At 39.7% G+C, this 22,384-nt stretch overlaps 1 protein-coding gene across 3 annotated transcripts in view; it reads right to left on the bottom strand.

Annotated features, from left to right (window-relative positions):
- The window catches only part of PDE1A (phosphodiesterase 1A), a 368,837-nt gene that overhangs the window by 78,917 nt on the left and 267,536 nt on the right, over positions 1-22,384 (bottom strand). For all 3 annotated transcript variants that reach the window (XM_080668895.1, XM_080668896.1, XM_080668897.1), the window contains one exon: positions 14,811-14,924. In XM_080668895.1, the coding sequence (XP_080525021.1) occupies positions 14,811-14,924 (114 nt within the window). The remainder of the gene's footprint in view (positions 1-14,810; positions 14,925-22,384) is intronic.

Raw genomic sequence — 22,384 nt, 5'->3', positions numbered from 1 at the left:
TGGAGAAATAAACAAAGGTCCGCTGCTGGAGGGCTAAGAAATGTCATATCCTGCCCTAGCCGGTTTGGCTCAGGGGATAATGCCTAGGCCTGCCGACTGCAGGGTCCGGGTTCGATTCTGATCAAGGGCATGTACCTAGGTTGCAGGCTCCTCCCTGGCCAGGGCCCAGGTCACGGCTCATGCAGGAGGCAACCTATCAAAGTGTTCCTCTCACTTTGATGTTTCTGTCTGTCTTTCCCTTTCTCTTCCACATTCTCTAAAAGTCAATGGAAACATATCCTTAGGTGAGGATGAAAAAAAAAGAAAGAAAGAAATGTCATATTCTATGAAAGACACATCTTGAAAATGCCTAAAGAAAGTTTTCATTTTTTCATGGTGAAGGGACTGGAGTCCGTATTGATGAAAACACCTTGGTGGCTGCAGCAGTGGGGTGATGGGGCTGGCGCCTTCCCCTGATCAGCCTGGTCACCTCCCACAAAGGAGCTGTCAGTAGGACATCCCCTGAGGTCTCTCAATATGTGAGAGGGGGCAGGCTGGGCTGAGGGACCCCCCCCCCCCCAGTGCACGGATTTTGTGCACTGGGCCCCTAGTTAAGTATTAAAATTCAAGTGCTAAGTGCAATTAGGAGAAACTAACCTCTCAAGTTCAAAATTTTCTTTTTACTATTATTACAAAGAACACATTTTAGCAAGCAACTAAGTCATTTAATTCTGCCCCTAACATTTGCTGGGCCCAGGACAGGAGCACATTTCTCCAAAATACTACATAATTAAATAAAGTTATATATCAAGTGAATAAATTATTTAATATGTTTTATCCCTCTACCTTTTATTCTTTTAAATATGTTTTTATTGATTTGAGAGAGAGAAGAAGGGAGAGGGATAAAGAAATAGAAACATCAATGAGAGAGAAACATCAATGAGAGAGAAACATCTATCAGCTGCCTCCTGCACGCCCCTACTGGGGATCAAGCCCACAATCCGGACATGTGCCCTCACCGGAAATCAAACTGGTGATCTCTTGGTTCATGGGTCGATGCTCAACTCACGAGCCACACCAGCCAGGCAATTCTTGTAGAGGGCTGCCTGGGAAGGCACATGGGCATTTCTTTAAATTGTTGTCAGCTGAGCCCGAGGCTACTGGCAGAGCTGCGTCTCCCCAAGAAGGTGGGGGGCGTTATCAGTACTGACTTTTTACCTTTGTCCAGGTGCCCAGGGAGTGGGCTTTGATATGTAAATCCAGGCAAGCACCAGGAATACTAGGGCCTACTCAAGAATGCAAATAAGCTCCTTTGATCCTAAGTTTTGGTGATACTTCCTGGTATTTGGGGGTATAAAATAAATGTGCTGCGTGGGCTCCGGGGTCCCTGCCTCTCCATCAGAGAGGATGGAGTCCCACCTGGCTCCCAGCTTTATTTCTATCTTTCTATTTGGTCTCTTTCTTTCTTTTATTTCTTAATCCCCAGCTCCTCCACTCAGGAACCGGACCTGTTCCTTTTCCGTGCTGGACACGGAAAAGAGAGAACACCTCTACAATTCTCCTACCTTTGAATAAGTTTCATGAAAGCCTGACAACTTGAGTTTGAATTGAGAATTCTCAACTCCTGAGTGACAGAGTTGGGCCCGCTGGCTGTGCCTGCCCCTCTGCACTTACCTAACCTTCTGCTCACGTCCTCAATATAGAAGCAGGGGGACACTGCAGCCTCCTAGTACAATCGTCATCAACCTGCCCAGCCTTGAAAGCAGCTGCTTTTTGGCCACTCTTAGGGGTGGAGGGGTATACACAGCAACAGCATCCTGTGTCCCCTCAGGGGGAACGATCTAAGAAGGAAGCCCATAAAGGCTTAAAAGTCAGGCTTGGGGACCTTTGAGCAGAGACTTCTGGGGTGTTACTGTCCAGAATACGGTAGAGGGCACATTGCGCAGGGCATGGGATTCCAGGTCCAAGTGCCTGAAAGAGGGAGAGGGTCATGGGCTCCAGGTTGTTCTTGGCCTTGGAGACCTATTCCCATCGGGAGGGGCACACTGAAAGAGGGTTATTGTTGAGCACCCTGAAATGGGGGCAGTGTCAGGTAAGCATTTCTACTGACCCTGGGCTAAGGTGGGTATTGACTTCCTATGTAGTAAACATCTTTCAGGTGAGTCCTTCCAGAATGGCTGGGGGAATTAATAAAGATTGATCTTCCTGCCGTATGGTTATTCTTTTGGGGTAAGTGGTTCCCTGGTAGGCAAGTTTAATAGTATTATTTCTTTGATTAACACGTATCAGCTCTGAGCTGACTGTATACTGCCCCCGCCCCCGCCGCAAAAACAAAACAAACAAACAAAAAAAAAACACCCGAAGGGCAATTATAAAGCTTCACTCAGACTTAGAACTATCTTAACATAGATATAGATGATAGTGCCAGATGACTTTGTTGCTTACTTACTATGAACCAGGTCCACAGCCAAGCTTTACCCCACTTAATCCTCATAATATCATGGTAAGGAACACAATTACTATCACTATCCCTATTTTGCTGATGAATAAACTTGAGGCACAGATGCCTTAAGTAAGTTGCTGACAATCATATAAGGAGTGGCCATGCCACTTTTTGAGCTCAAGTCTATCAAATTTCAGAATCTGAGTTTTTAACTGCTGAGCTATCCTTCACCTTAAATTCATGTTTTTCTTACTAAGTACCCAGACTACCTTCTCATTCAGACACTATAAATATCAGTAATCATTATTCCCTATCCCATCTCTACCTTGAAATTTAGGGTTAAAATTTTGATTAAAAAAGTCTTAAGTGAGTTTGGCCCACCAGAGAATTTTCAGTTGAAGGAATCTTAAATTTATTTCCTAAAGCTGATATGTTGCATTATGTTCTCATAGAAAAATATATCTGTATGGTAGAATTTTAGGGTATTTGAAGTACATATAAGTTAAATGCCAGGATCGTAAAAGGAAATACCTTTGAAATGCCATATTGACTCTCAGTACCCTACTTCCTCAGTGCTAAATACATCTGAGTTAATTTTCCAGACCACCACCATTTATTTATTTCTTATTTATTCCTTGTCTTGTTCCATAGGAGACTTAAAATAGCAGGCTCTCAATTTTATTTCAGTAGTTTTTTGTTTTATTTTGTTTTGCTTTGTTCTGTGTGTTTTGTTTTTTTATTTATTTATTTATTTATTTATTTATTGGCAGTTGTTGTTTTTTCTGTCTACCTGGTAGCTTCGCTCAATGTTTCTTTTGGTTTTATTGGTCTTTTTTTTTTAAAAAAAAAAACAACTGTGAGAAGATGAGCATTATATCTGAGTGACTATAAAGACTAAACATTTGGATTGACAAATCAGCTATGGCGACCTTAGCTCAATTCTCAAGAGGCAAATGTTGGCTAAAATGAGGTCAGCTAAGGAGACTGCTAAAGTTAGCTGTGGCTTTCTCCAAGTTAAGGCCTAAGGCGGGCTCTGTGCCTCCTTTGTACCCACCACAGGAAGCAGAGCCCAGGCAGAGGACCCCACCCCCCAGGACAGGCAGCAAGGGCTGGCGGAAATGTAGGGGAGGACTCTGAGAAGGAATCAAGTTGCTTGGAAAGTTAGGATCAAGACTGTATTTTTGGAGTCAGTCCCGAGATGGAAATGAAGGAATGGGCGAAGCAGAAAACTGCCCTAGGCCTTGCTGGTGATGCTTGACTTCCTATCAGGAAGTCCTCTTGGTTCAAAAATATCTTTGAAAATATTCCATTAGGCACAATGCCTGACATTGTGCTAATTGCTAATATTTTTTTTTTTTTTAAAATAAATGAGCATCCTATTTCATTAGAACTGCCTCTGGAGTCAGAGTCTTGGCTCTATCACTTTTCAGCTCTGTGGTCTTGGAAAAAATACTTCATCTGTCTGAGTCTCAGTTTCTTTGTCAATAAAACAGAGATCTTCATAGTAATAATAGAATAGAGATGATAATAATAGCATCTCTAGTGGTGCAAAAGGCAACCAGGTGGTCGATCAGGGGAAGGCGAGCAGCCAGCCCTGACCCCCCCATCACCCCTCCACTGCCCCACCCCCCATCCCATCCCATCCCTCTGCCCGCTGGCACGTGCCTTGGCTGGTCTGGTGTGCCTGCTCACCAGCCCCACTGCGCCCCCCACAGCCAACCTACCAGTTGTTCCGCCATTTGGTCGATTTGCCTATTATGCTTTTATTATATAGGATGGTGATCCCTGAAAGGATTAGAGATTAAGGACATGGACTTTAGAGCCAGGCAGACCTATGTGGCTGTATGGATGAAGTGACATCAATCATAACCCAAAGGCACTTAATTAATGGAGAAATTTATTATTTTCCTTATCATCAAAGCTAAAGGTTGGTTGACACCAGTAGGGATTATTTAAAGTCAGCAGGTCAACAATATCACCAAGGACGCAGGTTTCCTACATCTTTCTATACTGCCAGATTCAGTGTGAGGTGTCGCTCTATAGCAAGACAGTTATATCAGTTTCAAGCATTGTACCCAGATCCAATACCCAGTGGCATAGGACTCCTTTTCTATGGAGAGGAAATATTTGCCAACACCACCATCAGTCTCATTGACCCGAATTACATCACATGACCATGTCCAAACTCACTGGTTAGAAAATGGAGACTAATTACTGGTTTAAATCAACTAGGATTCACCCATATTGAGCCTGGGGCTGGGGTTGGTCTCCCTGGAATCACTTGGCTTTGTAGAGGAGATTAAATAATTGGAAAAAAGGGTGTTCTATTAGCAAGAAGGAAGAATGGATATTGGGTATGCTCCATTTAAGATTGAACCTGTCTCTGACACTTAATAGTTATATGATCTTTAAGGAAGTAAATTACTTTCTTTATGCCTCAAATTTTTAGCTTTATAGTGTAAATAATGTAAGTATATAAGGCATAGGGTTTTTGAGAATTACATATAATATATGTGTAAATTGTATAATATGTTGTCTTGGACATAATTGTCAGTCTTAATTCCTATTGCTATCATTATTAGAAAATAATATATTTAAAATTATATATTTTTAAATCCAGGAAGTATTTGTTTATATTTTATTGACCCAATATATCACAACAGTGAGGTATTATATAATATGTGGATCTTTTTGATCAGTTATCTCTCAAAAGAACTGGTCAGATTTTGTTTCCTTTTTCACTAGTGAGTCTGTTTTTTGAAAGTTTGTAGAAAGTAATATGCCACAGATGCACAGAAAATATGAAAATCAACCAAAATGTGTTGCAACTTTTTCCAAGCCTGGTTTTCATACTCCATCTACATGGTGAGAACAGCCTACAAACACAGCACTCCAAACAGCCACCCCTCCCTATAACACGCCATACAAATAGAATTCATAAAAGTCATAATTTGCTCTTTAATTTTTCACGGAGCTCCAGCAATGTCTTAGCACATACCCTGAAATTAATTTCTAAATGCTCACACTCAAAAAAACACAAGTGCCCATATTTATAAATGCTCCCCCAGTAAGCAGTAAACTAACCCAGTAAGCTAACCAGCCTTCTCTTGTCACCCTCCTGGTTGCCAGGGTAATTTAGGCATGAGCAGGTCTTTGTGGGGACCTTTGAAACTGTAGATATAACCACAGAATTCCAGAAAAGAAAGGAACTGGAGACTTCATCTCCATGTAAGGAAACCAATGCCTGGGGTTAGTGGGGGTTGGGAAGGGGGGTGTAGATAAACAATGCTTGCCTGTAGTATCATTATTAGTAAGAGCAAAGCCAGGATAGAAGTAGTTCAACATCCTCCTCAGACCCTGATTCAGGTCCCCTTGCATGCCACAGTAGCACATGATTTAGTTTTCACTCTAGAGAGGAAACTGTGGTTTCGTTTAAAAAGCACTTTCTTCCATTCCCAATTCTTAGGCATGTGATTTAAATAAAATTGACCTCTTACTTGCCTCATGAGATGCTTGACCACTGGATTGTATATTCAGTTCCCCTGGACATGATTGTTTCAGGGATAAGCATCTTACCAAACTAGAGCCAATGAAACAGAAAGCTTATATTTGTGGGAGCCTCTGGGAAAGAAACCCTTTCTCATTCCTGCTGCATTTGAAGGTGTGAGGATGTACTAGTAAAGCTTGGAAATACTGCCACTGCCTTGTCTTGTTACTACTCAAGGCATCAGAAAGAGGCCATTCCACAGCAAGCAAAACAGAGAGGCTAATCCTTTGACATGATGTTTGCTCAAATCACCTAGGCTTCAAGTCACTAGCCATGGCTATTTTGTCAGAATTTGTTGAAGGTGGTTTGGTTGGGTTTCCAGTCACAATTGAAATAATTATGATAGGTGTTCATTAGTCCAGCATCTTTCTTTTTTCTTTCCTCCCTGCTCCAGCTCCAAGAAGTACATGAGTCTATGCAATCACGATGTGCAGGTGGTAGTGATTAGCCACAAAGGGCTTCTTCTCCATGTTACTTTGATCACTGTGTTTTATAGTCCATCGTCTCTATTTTAGTCCTAATTATTATAGCACTCTTACCCACGCTGAGGAACTGAGTTTAAGATAAATGCTAATTAATCGTTCTGATTTTACAGGGCTACTCATGTTTTGCTTCTTTGAAGACCCCTGGCTGTGTGTGTAACTTGAGCCCAACTTGTCTTTATTTTTTCATGATCAAAACTGCTCTCAATAAATAAATTGATATTTTCACTAGGAGGTATTGTATATCTTAATGTGTTCTGTACCCAGAAGTATCTGCTTTTTGTTAGCATGCTAAAAAGAGTGGTTATAATTTAACTTTTACTCTGACAGTTATTGTATTACATTTAATCCTCAGATCAACCTTGTGGGGTCAGCATTATACTTATTCTTTTTTTTGGGGGGGGGTTAACCACTCGTTTTATTTTTTTTAATTTAATAAATCTTTATTGTTCAGATTATTACAATTGTTCCTCTTTTTCCCCCCCATAGCTCCCCTCCATCCGGTTCCCACCCCATCCTCTGCCCTTACCTCCCTCCACTGTCCTCATCCATAGGTGTACGCTTTTTGTCCAGTCTCTTCCTGCACCTCCCAAACCCCTTTCCCCCCGAGAATTAGCAGTCCACTCCCTTTCTATGCTCCTGATTCTATTATATTCCCCAGTTTATTCTGTTCATCAGATTTTTTTATTCACTTGATTTTTAGATTCACTTGTTGATAGACATGTATTTGTTGCTCATAATTTGTATCTTTACTTTTTTCTTCTTCTTCCTCTTCTTAAAGAATACCTTTCAGCATTTCATATAATACTGGTTTGGTGGTGATAAACTCCTTTAGCTTTTTCTTATCTGTGAAGCTCTTTATCTGACCTTCAATTCTGAATGATAGCTTTGCTGGGTAGAGTAATCTTGGTTGTAGGTTCTTGCTATTCATCACTTTGAATATTTCTTGCCATTCCCATCTAGCCTGCATAGTTTCTGTTGAGAAATCAGCTAACAATTGTATGGGTGCTCCCTTGTAGGTAACTGTTTTTCTCTTGCTGCTTTTAATATTTTCTCTTTGTCTTTTGCTCTTGGCATTTTAATTATGATGTGTCTTGGTGTGGTCCTCTTTGGATTCCTTTTGTTTGGGGTTCTCTGTGCTTTCCGGACTTGTAAGTCTATTTCTTTCACCAGGTGGGGGAAGTTTTTGGTCATTATTGCTTCAAATAGGTTTACAGTATCTTGCTCTCTCTCTTCTTCTGGCACCCCCATAATTCTGATGTTGGTACACTTGAGGTTGTCCCAGAGGCTCCTTACACTATCTTCAAGTTTTTGGATTATTTTTTCTTTTTCCTTTTCTGGCTGTTTTTTGCTTCTTTGTATTTCAACTCTTTGACTTGATTCTTGTGGTCCTCTAGTCTGCTGTTAGGTCTCTGTATAATATTTTTTTATTTCAGTCAGTGTATGTTTAATTTCTAGTTGGTCTTTTTTCATATCCTCGAGGGTCTCACTAAATTTATTGGCCTTTTCTAGGAAATTTTTGAAAAATCTTATAACCATGGTTTTGAACTCTATATCCAGTTGTTTGTTTTCCTCCATTTCTTTCATTTGTGATCTGTTTCTTTGTCTCTGCATTTTCGTTGCTTCCCTGAGTTGGTAGAGTAGCTTTGTGTGGTAGGTGTCTTCTAGGGCACAGCGGCTCAGCCTCCCCAGTTACCTGAGGTGGACACTCTTGGTGCACCCCTTTGTGGACTGTGTGCTCAGCCTTGTTGTAGTTAAGTCTTGATTGTTGTTGGTATCACTGGGAGGAATTGACCTCCAGGCCAATTGGCTGTGAGGATCAGCTGTGTCTATGATGGGAGAACTTCTGTGCTGGAGACACTCTAATGAGACAAGACTTGCAAAATTGCAAAAGCCTCTGTGCTCAGCTTGGATGGGGTAGAGTTTCAGGGCAGAGCAGACAGCCTTGGTTTCCCATCAGCCCTGCCCTATGAGGCCCCTGGGTCGCAGTGTCCCTCGGTAATCTCTGCAAGCATCTCTGAGAGAAAGCCACCCTCGAGTTTTGCCTGCTGCCAGACAGTCCAGTTTCTCCCCCAATGAGTCGGGGTTTCCAGAAACTTGCCCAGAACTGGAGTTCAGCACAGTCGGGAGCTTCCATCTCCCTCCCGCTTTAGAAAGCCAGCCGCACACTCAGCCTCCCGTGCATTCAGCAGTCAGTCCTCTCTGCGCGCGCACACCTCCTGACCTCTGCCTTCAGCAGCTCCCAAGTCTCAGTGTGCTTTCTCTTTTCCTGACAGTCCAGATTCCTCCCAATGAGTCTGGTTTCCCAGCGTCTCGCCCAGTACTGGAGTTCAGTGCAGTCGGGAGCTTCCGTCTCCCTCCCGCTTTAGAAAGCCAGCTGCGCACTCAGCCGCCCGTGCACACAGCCGCCCGTCCTCTCTGTGTGCAAGCCTCCGTACCTCAGCCTTTTGCAGCTCCTCTGAGTCTCAATGTGCTTTCCTCTTTTATTCTAGTTGTAGAATTTCCACTCAGCCAGCTTTCCTGTGGTTCTGGATGGTGTCTGTTTTGTCTTTTAGTTGTAGTTTTGATATTGTTGTGCGAGGCAGCAGTTTAGGTGTTTACCTATGCCGCCATCTTGGTTTCTCCTATACTTATTCTTATTTTACAAATGATAAAGCTAGGAAATACAGAAGTTAAGTAACTTTCTTAAAGCAAGAGAGTATCAAGTGAAGGATCCAGGCTTTGAACAGCCCACTCTTTCTGAATCTGGAGTCTGTGCTCTTACTGTGGTAACCATAGGACTTGGGCGGTTTCACACTAAGAAAAGGAAGTTGCAAATTGTATTGTGAGGCAGGATTAGTAAGCATAATATCTACCCCTGAAAGTATACCTCCCAATCAGCCACCCACCTTCAGGAATTAGCAATTCATGAGGCCAAGGATGCTACTTTGCCTGGCAGTATCCCAATTCAAATAAGGACAATCAAACAGAATTTTTTTAAAGCAACTGAGCAGCTTTGAAAAACAATAGCCTCTAGGGACACATCTGAAAGCAGTGCTCATAAAATATTGGCATTTGCATTTGAAATGTCTTGTTAAAAAACCAACAAACAGTGGCATTCATTAGGGAATTGTGCTATACTCCCTCAGAGAAGGTCAGAATTCAAATTGTCAGAAACTCTTTTTCTTTTTCTCACTGAAATCATCTTTCAAGAGAGATTTTTGTTTTGCTTTGTTTTCTTAACTGAAACCCTACAGTCAACAAGTCACCAAGGAAAATGTGTGTGTGTGTGTGTGCGCGCACACACACACACATCTGGGTTTTAAATCAATTCATAGTTTCTGTTTCCTCCCGCTTTATTAGGTGTCAACCTTTAAATGCAGCCCAATCCAAGTCTCAAACAAAGAAATGCTTCTCTGAAATACTCATTGAAACATTCTTTTTCTAGAAAGAGAATTTTCCATTAAAAACATCTCAGAAGTCAGCAGGTTCTTAACTGAAAGTTTAAAAGCAACTAAATGCTTCTTCATTCCTCCTCCTAAATCGACTATTTTACTGATACTCCTAAGGCAATTGCAATTTTAATAATTGTATATGCGTCTTAACAAAAACAGCCTGTTTACTGCTGGGTGTCCCACTAAGTTTATAGGAAATCAAATCACATCAAGTATTTCGCTACAAAATTTCTTGAGCTGGTATTTTAATCTTGAAGTCACAGCCTTAGAAGATACATAGGATGTGATCTTAGGTCTAATCAGTGACTTGATGTTAAATGTTTAACCATAGGCTTTCCAGGAAAAAAAAAATCCTGATTTGCAGCATTTTCCAATGTCCATAGTGTAAATACTCCTATTGTGACATCTCTGAAGGCAGAGTTGGGAAGAGATACAACCACTGATGGCATGTGAGCTTTCATCAAAACTTCCAGTAAGTATCTGAAATCGCTTTTGGGGCAGAATTACTAAAGGATGCAGATGAGGATTGTATTTAATAGCCCAAGCCTTAGAGCTGGGCTGCCAAGACCCTAACTCTATTCTTTAAATTACTCTCTATGTCATTTGGGTAAGAACCATAACTTTTCTGGGACTCTCTTTCCTCATATGTCAAATAGTAATGAATAAAGTTTCTATCTCATAGGATTGCTGTGATGATTAAATGAAATAGTGCATTAAAATTCTTAAAAGTGCTTTTGGCACCTACCAAGACATAATAATAGGCTATTAGTAATAAATGTTAGGTATTGTTTTTCTAGAATTTACAATTCCAACTATCAGAAAGTTTTACACTTTGTCATCTAACTCTTTCAGAGATCACTGAAAACCATCCAGCTTCATAGCAATACTCTGAGAGGAGCCAGTTAGAAAGGGAAAAGCAATAAATAAGTCATCCCTTAGTTTTTAGTCCAGGTTTGCAATGCCAAGGTCTGTGACCTTTAGCAGACCATGTTACTTCTGAGTGCTTTAGTTCTCTTATTAGTAAAGTGCAGAAAGTAACAACCACCCTGTCAAATGCATGGGATTGTGGTGAGACTAATATGAGATAATGAAACTCAGAGCCCTTGGAAGATGCTACAAATGAAGGGTATTATTATTAATCCCATTTAGAAATCAAGATGCCATGGAAGCACAGAGCCATTAAAATAGTGAAAAGTTCTGAGTCATTTGAGTAAAGAAAAAACACCCACAGTTTTTTCTGAAGCAGTTAAGCATTTTTCTTCCCACAAGAGAACAATCCTATCTAATAATCCTATCTAATAAAGAATGAATATGCTAATTGACTGTCACACCCTCACAAAGATGGTGGCACCCACAGCCAATAAGGAGGGGATATGCTAATTGACTGTCACACCCTGAAAGATGGTGGCGCCCACAGCCACAAGATGACGGCGCCCAGTCCCCTCAGCCCCGCTGGGACGGCAGGCGTACGGCATGGCCAGGCCCGCCCCCAGGAAGGTCCAGCCACTCCGTGCGCCTGCCTCCAGAGTCCCCCAATCCCCTCAGCCCCCCAGCCATCCAGGGCCGGCCCAAGGCACAAGCAAGCCTCAGATGGCAGCTGCCCAGCTGCCCAGGGCTGGGCCCGAGGCACAGGCAAGCCACTGATGGCAGGTGCCTAGCCATCTAGGGTCGCCTGAGGCTCAGGTAACCAGGGCCGGCCGAGGCTTACGCTGCCAGCAGTGGCAGCAGCAGAGGTGTGATGGGGGTTTCGCCTTCCCCTGATTGCCGGGTTGCCTCCCGCCCCTGAGGGCTCCCGGACTGTGAGAGGGGGCGGGCCCGGCTGAGGGACCCCCCCCCCCCCCCTGTCCAGTGCATGAATTTTCATGCACCGGGCCTTTAGTTTTCAAATAAAAGGAACTGTGCTTTGGAATGTAACATATGTTTAAATGAATTAAGAACAATGGGGAACTAAGTTAATAGATATCTATGAAATTATAACTTTGGCAAGCAAATACAACTAGAAAATTAATAAATATTACATGTAATAATCTAGCAAATGGAAGATGAAACACTCAGGTATACCAGATGGTCAGTATTATGCCTTTATAAGATGAATAATGTAAATAACCAAATGATTCTTAAAGGTGAAATTTTTTAGTTATAAATAAATGTAAAAAATAAATATAAAAAATAAAATGTCAAGGACAGATTGGAGAAATCTTAAACATGCTAAACTCAGTAAACTTGTGAAAAATAAAGAGCTCACATGAAAATGAAGGAGCAAGGAAGTGATAGGAACAATGTAAGATTTTTTAAATTTACACTTTGAATTCTCTTTAGAGGAATCATATACATTTATGTATATTCAGTGAAAGCTAACTAAGAACACAATTCTGCATAGAGTCTGTAATCTAAAAATGTGCCTATGATATTTCTTAATTTATGACTATAAACCATGCTTTAACAGAGGACTTCCTTTCTGAGGATTAAGAAAAAAAAACATTACCTGTGCAGCAATGCCCTCGCCATGCCATTTTCTGTCGGTTATTAGTGAAAATTCTCAGTGATATTAAAAAGTTCAGGCCCAGCTGGTGCGGCTCAATAGTTGAGCACCCACCTATGAACCAGGAGGTCACGGTTTGACTTCTTGTCAGGGCACAAGCTCAGGTTTCCAGTTCCATCCCCTGTAGGGGGCATGCAGGAGGCAGCCAGTCAATGACTCTCTCTCTTTACTGATGTTTTTATCTCTCTTTCCCTCTCCCTTCCTCTCTGAAATCAATAAAAATACATATTTTTTAAAAGTTCAGCATGTGATATAGGAAGATCTCCAAGTTCCCTTATTTGAGGGTGGGGATAGTAAAATGAAAAACTGTGTATAGTGTGTAACTTTTCATAAAAGAAGAAGATAAAAATATGAAATAAATATTTGTAAGAAATTATTGATAATATACATAGGACATTTATAATTTGGGGATTTGAGTAGATTGGGTCAAGGGTAGAAGTAAGACTCTCATGAGGCACCTCCCTCTCTACATTATTTTGATTTTTTTAAATATATTTTTATTGATTTCAGAGAAGAAGGGAAAAGGACTCGAAACATCAATGATGAGAGAGAATCATTGATTGGCTTCCTGCTGCATGTCCCCCCACCAGGGATCAAGCCCACAACCTGGGCGTGTGCCCTGACCGGGAATTGAACCATGACCTCCTGGTTCATAGGTTCATGCTCAATCCCTGAGCCACACTAGTTGGGCTATTTTGATTTTTTTTTAGTCATGTGAATTTATCACCTATTAAACAACATTGTGTGTGTGTGTGTGTGTGTGTGTGTGTGTGTGTGTGTGTGTTTAAGCCCAGTTCCCATCAATATATAAAAACTTCCATCTCACTTCTGGTTTAACGTTTCTTACCTTCCCGAGCTCAGGCCTGACTCAGGCAGGGGCACCTGCAGAGGGAAAGGGTCTGATAGATGTCTTCACTACCCCTGTTCTGTCTCCTGTCCCACTAACTCTGCTATTTTTCATTGTTCAAAATGTGGTGAGGGGGAGGCAGTAAATTATAGAGGTTAAAGGGTCTTACAAGACTCGTGTTTGTCATCATCTATGTGACAAATGGCTAAATGCTGGTTATTTTTTCTCCTGGGGAAACTTTGTGGGTCCTTCAGAGACAACTCACTACACCAAGAGGGTACCTTGAATATTACATATTCTCTAATATTTGGGCTGAATTTTTATGATTTCTACCCTGGCTCTTATATCAACAATCACCCCATGCAGCCTCTTTTTTACTATCTGAAGTTAGTTTCTTTGGTTACTCCTTTCAAAAGACCTCTACTCCACCTGCCTCATGACGTTGAAAAGACTCAGGGCCTTTTCTCTGCTAAACGCTGGAAGTGTATGTCTCCCCCTCCACAGGGTCCCTCGTAACCGTGAATTCCATGTAGTCCTGATAAGCCTGTCACCTTTATCATTTTTGAGATTCGAGTTAGGAGCCAGCCTCAGAACTCTCCGAACTCCAAAGGACACTCGACAAATCTCTCAAGAACTGTCATATCATACTTTACTGAGTCCTCCCTTAGCACGGGGGTCCCCAAGACTCCCTCTCATGACTGCAGGTCAGGGTAATACCCTCTTGGAGAAGAAAGAGAAACTGCATAGTTCTCCTGTTAGGCCAGGATTTTTTCATAACTATACTTTAACACTTGGGGCTGGATAGTCCTTTTTTTTGGGGGGGGGGGGAGGGAAGGATTTTCCTGTGCATTGTAGGATGTTTAGCAGCATCCCTAGCTTCTACTCATCACATAACAGTAGCACACTCCCATCAACCAAACCGATGTCTTCAGACCTTGCCAAATGGCCTCTGGAAGGCAAATAGCCTGGTTGAGAGCCACAGCACTAGGCTTACAACTCCCTTCAAATAAATCCCTATTTCCTAATCTCTTCACCACTCTGATCATCAGGAGGCTAGTTGATGAGGTTGAGATGATGATCAAATTCACATTTGGGACTGCCCCTTAGTAAGTCCTGCACAGAGAAAGTGTGTGCATGTGACACCCATTTTCTCAGAAGGAACTCTGAAATCTTGAAATAATAGGAAAATCCTTACATCAGTGAAAATTAGTATAAACCTATATCTGTTTCTGACATTTACAAATCTGGTCTTAAAAACAGTGAGAATAGGGGGAGAAGAGACTTTAATTTATTCATTTTATGACTTTATTGTTTGATTACTTCTTGATATTCAAACGTTTGGATTAAAATGTGCACTTTTTAAAAGAAAACACAATTAAGTTCAGTGAAGAACTTCTTAAATTTAAATAAGATTTGATTTTAATTTCATGACTAATATGTGCTAAATTCATGTTTGAGATAAAGGAACATCAAGAAAGAGGGAAAAGAGAAAAGATGTAGAGAAGATAAGAGAGAGAGGAGGAGATTAAAATGTACCTTGTTTCATCGATATAAACCGCTTCCAACACAGATGCTGCATATTCAATATTCTTCTTTAAGTCTACAATGTTCACATCACCTTTTTCCAGCTGCTTCACCAGGCATCTTAGTCTGTTTCACAGAGTAGCCAAAGAGAGAGAGAAATAAAAAGATTAATTATAACTATACGGGAAATAGCTCAATATTAAATACACAAATCAAGTTAAACATTTAACACTTCTTTCTAAGTCATCTAATAGAAATATTTTATCATATATTTTTGGGTATAGTTAAGATCAATCTTTATTACTTAAACAACTATGAGAAATTCTATTCACCTCTCAATAATATTAGGGTGGTAGGTTTCTAGTTTAAGTATCATATTTCAAAGATAGTTTTTCTGAAAATTCAAGACAATATAGATACTTTCATGAAAGTGTATTCCTAACCTAGAATTTATTCTATGGCTGTTCTGCTTCCCCAGAGCTGGCAGTAAGATCATTTTTAAAGGGTACTCCTTTGACCACTTCTGTAGCAATTATTTACTGTATATAGCAACAAAAACAAAAAAGAAAGGCAAAGTTTCCAAGCAAATATAAGCAAGATGAGAAAACAATATATGTGTGTATGCTTGGTGTTTTTACTGCAATGGTTTTTCACCTGAGACAGATCTATGATATATTTTCCCTCTTTTTTTTTATCCATAGGATGATATGTCCCAACTCTTAAGACACAGGAATCAGCTAAGACATGTCTGGATTTCTGACTCATAGAAACTATGATAATGAATGTTATTATTTTAAGGGACTAAAATTTGGAATAACTTTTTGTGCAGCAATAGACATCTCTTGGAATGAGATAATACAAATTACCTCAATTCGTTTATAATACTTTTAGAAACTTTATGCATTCATTATAAACCAAGTGTTTCTGAAGATACTGCTCCATACAAGTAGAAAAAGAAAACATACTTCTTACTCTATATATACTGTAGATAACCAATGTAAAGACAATTTATTGATTTTCCTAAGTCAATAGACAGAATTTAATTCTACACCTGACCCAAAGTATTTCAGAGAGAAATGCATCTACTTTTAGGCATTGTCTTAGAGACAGTATAGTAGGTTTTCCGAAAATTTGCTTTGGATGATTCCCAGTATCAAGACTAGGGTATAAAAAGATGTCAAAAATTTTAGCAAGGGTATTGACATCCCTCCATCCATAAGGAACACTTTATTTCTCCGTAGGAAAAAAAGCAAATCTAGATTAAAACTTCTTATTTAGGAAGCTACAAATAACTGCCATATACTTCCATGTGACAAAATATTAGCAGACCATACCATTTCAAAATAAATGTTATATACCAGTAAGTAAGTCTTACTTATACAGAGACAGCAAAATAAAACAAAACAAAATAATAACCAGAACAGGTTACTTAGGAAAAATTAAGTCTGACTTTGAAGCTTGCCTAAAACACTGAGTGTGATGATATGGAACCAACACATAGAGTGTTCTGAGATCTTTGTAATGTTTATGACCCAATTACATTATACTTGGTGAAATTACCTTTTATGTGTAAAATTAGAATAAAGAGTTTCATAGTTGTGCGATGGCTTAAAAATATATCACTTGTGTATCTTTCTTGTGGAAATTACTTGGTACAGCTTGGTTGTATTTGGTTGTATGAAGTGGTTTTAAAGACAAAAAGTACTTCAGATGGTTGCCTCCCCTTCTTTCTGAATAAATGAACTCGAATTTTATTTGAGTTAGTAATTTTTGTCACTAAGAAACCGCATTTCCCAGGCTCTCTTGAAGCTAGGTACGCCATGAGATTGCATCCTGGCCAAGGAGAATGAATGGAGGTTAAGCGTTTCAGAACAATTATTTGGAGGAGGGTGAGCTCAGCTGGAAGGGTTCTCTCTATCCCTTGCCCGTTTCTCACTGCCTGGAATATAGTGGAACTATCTCAATGGTCAGCGGCCATCTAGGACCATAAAGAGACCTGGCAGAGGAAAGCCTCCCACCAAGAATGACAGAGAAGGAAGATGGAAGTGGCCTGGACCCCATGCTGTGAACCACCTGAATGAAATTACCTACCTCTGGACTTATTTCCCATGGAAAAAAAAGTTTTGTTTAAGCCACTATTATGTTGAGATTTCTTTTATTTGCAGCTGAACCCAATCTTAACTGATAAATCAAATGAATAAGAAATGACTCAAAGAACTCAAGAAAAGAGGAATTCTATATAATAACAGGCTAAAATGCAAATAGACCGAAAAGTGGAACAACCGAACAACCAGTTGCTATGATGTGTGCTGACCACCAGGGGGTGCGTGCAGAACATGGCAGGCGTCAGCAGCAGGCGGCAGAGCATGGAACATGGTGGGTGTCGGCCGCTGCGGGATGGTGGAGCAGGTGTCATCGGGGCAAACCTCTGGTGGTTACTGAAAATTCTTTGCTCCCGTGTGCTGCAGTCCTGCCCAGCACTCACACCTGCTGCTGGCACCGGCCCCACTTGCTCCCACTGCCTGTACCCGGAGCCACTGCTCACACCTGCTGCCAGCACCTGGCACTGGTCCCAATTGCTCGGCGCCATCAGCAGCAGGAGTGGGGCTGCGGGCAGAGAGGGGACCGGGGGCCGTGGTGGGAGGGGCCAGGTGGGGATGTGGAGGATGGGCTGACACCTGCCCCTGTGCCCACCACAGCCTCACAGCCCACAGTTCTTTTCAAGGTGCACGAATTCATGCACTGGGCCCCTAGTCCTATATAATAAAGCCTAATATGCTAAGTGTCCAGTTGCCCACTCAACCAATCAAAACATAATATGCAAATGATATGCTAAGGCCACTCAACCACTCACTATGACATGCACTGACCACCAGGCAGCAGACTCAACCAGTCGACCAGTTGCTATGATGTGTACTGACCACCAGGGGGCAGAGAGTCAACTGGTCGACCAGTCGCTATGAAGTTCATTGACCACCAGGACGGGTAGATGCTCTGACTGGTAGGTTAGCTTGCTGCTGGGCTCCGGCCGATTGGGACTGAGTGACATGGGCTGGACATGCCCTGGAGCCTTTGGTCCCTTCCCGGCTGGCCAACTTCCTGCGTCCCTCCCCAGCCCCAATCATGCACCAGTGGGGTCCCTTGGTCTGGCCTGCGCCCTCTCACAATCTGGGACCCCTCAGGGGATGTCGGAGAGCTGGTTTTGGCCCAATCCTGCTCAACACAGGAGCTGCCCCCTGGTGGTCAGTGCGCTCCCACAGGAGAAGTGCTGCTCAGCCAGAAGCCGGGCTCATGGCTGGCGAGTGCAGTGGAGGTGGCAGGAGCCTTTCCTGCCTCCGCGGCAGCATTAAGTATGTCTGACTGCCGGCAGGGAGCGGGCCTAAGCCAGCAGGCAGACACCCCCTGAGGGCTCCCGAACTGCGAGAGGGTTCAGGCCAGGCTGAGGGACTCCCTCCTTGAGTGCACAAATTTCGTGCACCGGGCCTCTAGTTGTCATATAAAATGAGCGGGACAACCTGGGGAGCTATCCATAAGTGCACTTCCTAACTCATGGCAGCCTGCAGGTGCTCCCAGGGAAGTCGTCAGATCATCATCAGAGCAGCACCTCACACCTGATGAAACCTGTGACTTCAAGAAACCCTAATACTTGCACAATGAACATGCTCTTTCACAGAGACAACTTGAAGTAGCTTAAAGATAGTAAATATTATGAATTGTTATATATCAATAGGGGTATATGCCTATAATCTGACACAAGAAACTACTCTGAAAAAAATATTCTAATACCACCTCATTAGAAAATCTAGTTAGACATGATCATAATTCCGTCTAACCTTGACCACTCAAACACACGTACACACACACAAGCAAGCACATCTGGGTGCATATACCCTCCAACCCCTAAGCTCACTATGTCAACCCAAAAGTACTGGAAGAAAATATGTATTTTGGGGCTACTAAAATGTCTTTCTCTTTTATCTCCTTTGTCTGCATCAAATTCCTTTAGTGAGTACATATTTCTATTTACATCATTTCTATGTAATAGAAATGGACAACCTGAAATTAAAAAGCAAGATCATTTACAATAGTACCCCAAATGTGAAATTCTTAGACATAAGACTGACAAAATATGTGCAAGTGTTACTGTAAACTACAGAACAGCTAAAAGAAATCAAAGTAGACCTAAAAAACCTTTGTATTGAAAAAAGACTACTTATAATTATAACAGCAGATTAATGGAATAATTTATATAAATATCATTCCAATAATAAATTCACTTTTTAATCAATTTATGAATATAATAATTCCAAACAATCTTAATTTAGACTATTATTTCACTTTCTTCATAGATAATATAAGGCCAAAACATCTTCATGAATCATTTTCATATGATCATACATAAATATAAAAAATTCTTAACATTTTAGGAAATCAAATCTATCAATATTAAGAAACTAAATAAGAAAAGCCATATGATCATCTCAATAAATACTTAAAAAGCATTTGACAAAATCCAACATCAAATGCTTACTGAAATTCTAAACATATTAGAAACAGAGGGGAACTTCCTCACCTGATAAAGTCCACAAAATCTATAGCTAATGTCATAAGTAATGTTAAATGACTAAATGCTTTTCTCCAAACATAAGGTATAAAGCTTTACTCTCAACACAGCTATTTATCATTAAACTGGATCTTTTGGAAATGCATTAAGGCAAGAGTAAAGGCCAACCAGGTTGGACAGTAAGCAGCAAAACAGTTTTTGTTCACAGACAACATGATTGTGTAAATAGAAAATCTGATGAAATATACCAAAAAAGTTATTAGAAGTAATAAGTGTTTTTAACAAGTTTGTCATATACAAAATAATATCATTTCTACATAATAGAAATTAAAATAAAAAGCAATATCATTTACAATAGTACCCCAAATGTGAAATTCTTAGACATAAGTCTGACAAAATATGTGCAAGTGTTACTGTAAACTACAGAACAGTAAAAACAAACCAACATAGGCCTAAATAAATGAAGAGATACACCATGTTCAGAGATTGAAAGACTCAATATTGTTAATGTGTTATTTCTCCCCAACTTGATCTCTAGATTCAATGCATTCCCAATAAATATCCCAGCAGGCTTTTTAGTTGTACATATTGTCATGCTGATTGTAAAATTCATATAGGAATGCAATCGACTTACTATAGTCAAAACAAATTTAAGAAAACGGACAAAGTTCTGGGATTTATTTTAGAGCTACATTAATCAGTACAGTATAAATGGCATAGTATGCTACATTATTAGCACCAAGACAGACAAGTATTTCAGTGGAACAAAATATAGAGTCTAGGAAGAGACCCACAAATACATTGTCAATTGATTTTGGAAAAAGTTGCAAAGATAATATATGGTGGAAAAAAGACAGCATTTATAAAACAGTGATGGATCAAAAGAAATATCTACGTATAAAAGGAACTTGAATTCCTACATGCATCACAAATATAAATGTATATCCCAAAACTATAAACCTAGAAGAAAATATAGGAAAAATCTTTGTGATCTGAGTCAGTCACAGATTATCTTAGATGCAACACCTAAAGTACTAACTATAAAAAAAATAGATTGAACTTAATCAATATTAAGAACTTCTATTCTTTCAAAGCATTGCTTAAAAAATAAAAAGACAAACTACAGAGCAGGAGAAAACATTTGCAAATCATATTGATAAAGGATGTGTATCCAAAACACGTAAAAACTTGCAAAACTCCATAATAACAAGACAAATAACCCAATACAAAAATCTGCAAACAATTTGAACAGACTCTTCACCAAAGTGATATATTCATGGCAAACATGAAAAGATGCTCAAAATTATTACTTATTAGAAAAAATTCAAATTACAACAATAATGTGAAACAATAAAACACCTATTAGAATGGCTAAGATTAAAATAATTGATCATACCAAATATTGGCAAAGATGTGGAGAGACTGGAACTACCGTACACTGCTATTGGGAATGTAAACAGGTACAATCCCTTTAGAAAACAGTTCCCTAAAAAGCTAAATTTTTATCTAACATATGACTTAGCTATTTTATTCTTTGGTGGAGAGAAAAAGAAATATATGTCCTTACAAAGATTTGTACATGAATGTTCATAGCAGCTTTATGAAACAACCCAAATGCTCGTTGACAGGTTAATGAAAAAAACATAACCATCCAAAGGAGTTGTACTCAGCAAAAAAACATTGATATACACAATGACATGAGTGAATCTTAATTATATTGAGTGAAATAAAACATGAGCATATTGTATGATTCCAATTACATAAAATTTTAGAAAATGTAAACTATCCTTATAGTGACAGGAAGCAGATCCCTGGTTGCTGGGAATAGGGGAAGAGGGGATCAGGGAGGAGAAAGAGAAGGATTACAAAGGAGCTTCAGGATACTTTTCAGGATAATGGAAATGTTAATTTTCTTAATTGTGGGATGGTTTCATAGGTATATACACATATCCACCTTCCTCAAATTATAAATTACAAACTGAAATGTGAAATCATTAATTTGAGATAGAAAAAAGCTATATGCTAAATAGATGCTTCTGTTACATATCCGAATTTTTTGTTTTATCAAAATACTTAAAATTCTAATATATACTATCAAAGACTTGAAACAATCTAAAGCAGCATTCAACTTTTAATGATCTTTTCTCAAAGAGAATAACCGTAATCTTTGATAATTCATAACACTTTTAAAACCAGCCTGAATATTATGAACAGAATAGTCTTTGATCTTAGCTTTTTGGAGAGACTTCCTTCCTTTTTAGTGATCAGAACACTTTAAAAAAAAGATAGAAATGAAAATAGAAACACAATCTTTGAAAATAAATGAGTGGCTCTGTAATTCAATCAAGCAGTTGCAGAGGAGACATAATTTCTACCTTTGAACAAAGAGTACTGAGCTGTAGAAAATGATTGAGTATTTTTTTATCCAAATATAGAACTGTCACTTCTTCAAATGAAAAAATACTCAATATAAAACTATGTAGTTTTCATAATCAAGTACTGCAAACACTCTAAGGTTACTTTGTAAGATATGGCTACTTGAGCCAATCTTGCAAAAAGACCACCTACATAACTAAGAATATTCTCATACTAAAATATCTTGTGTGTCTCTGCATATCTTTATTAAATTCTAGGATATAAAATGTCCAGGTTATCTCTAATGGTATTGACCATGAATAATAAACTAATAAGTGAAATTTAAAAGAGAATAATCATTATATTCCTAACAATGTCCCCATTTGTGACCTGATTGAAATACAAAAGTGAGAAGGTATGGTTGTCAGAATGCTGTAATAAAAAGTAGAAAAGGTGAAGCTAAAAGAATATCTATAGCAGATATTAACATTAAAATATGGTCATACATAGGAGTGCCCCAAAACACACAAATGGGGACATCCAGAACAAGAAGCTATGTCATTTTCCATAAGTTCTGCTTGTCTCTGATCCGAGCATGATAAAAAATGCTGTCATTAAGTAATTAAGTTGTCCTAACTACTCCACAGGTCAATTCTTAGGAAATTAA

Source organism: Plecotus auritus (assembly GCF_963455305.1).
Source record: "Plecotus auritus genome assembly, chromosome: 5".
Lineage (NCBI taxonomy): Eukaryota > Metazoa > Chordata > Mammalia > Chiroptera > Vespertilionidae > Plecotus > Plecotus auritus.
Note: the sequence above shows the minus strand (reverse complement) of the source record. Positions and strands in the feature narration are given on the sequence as shown.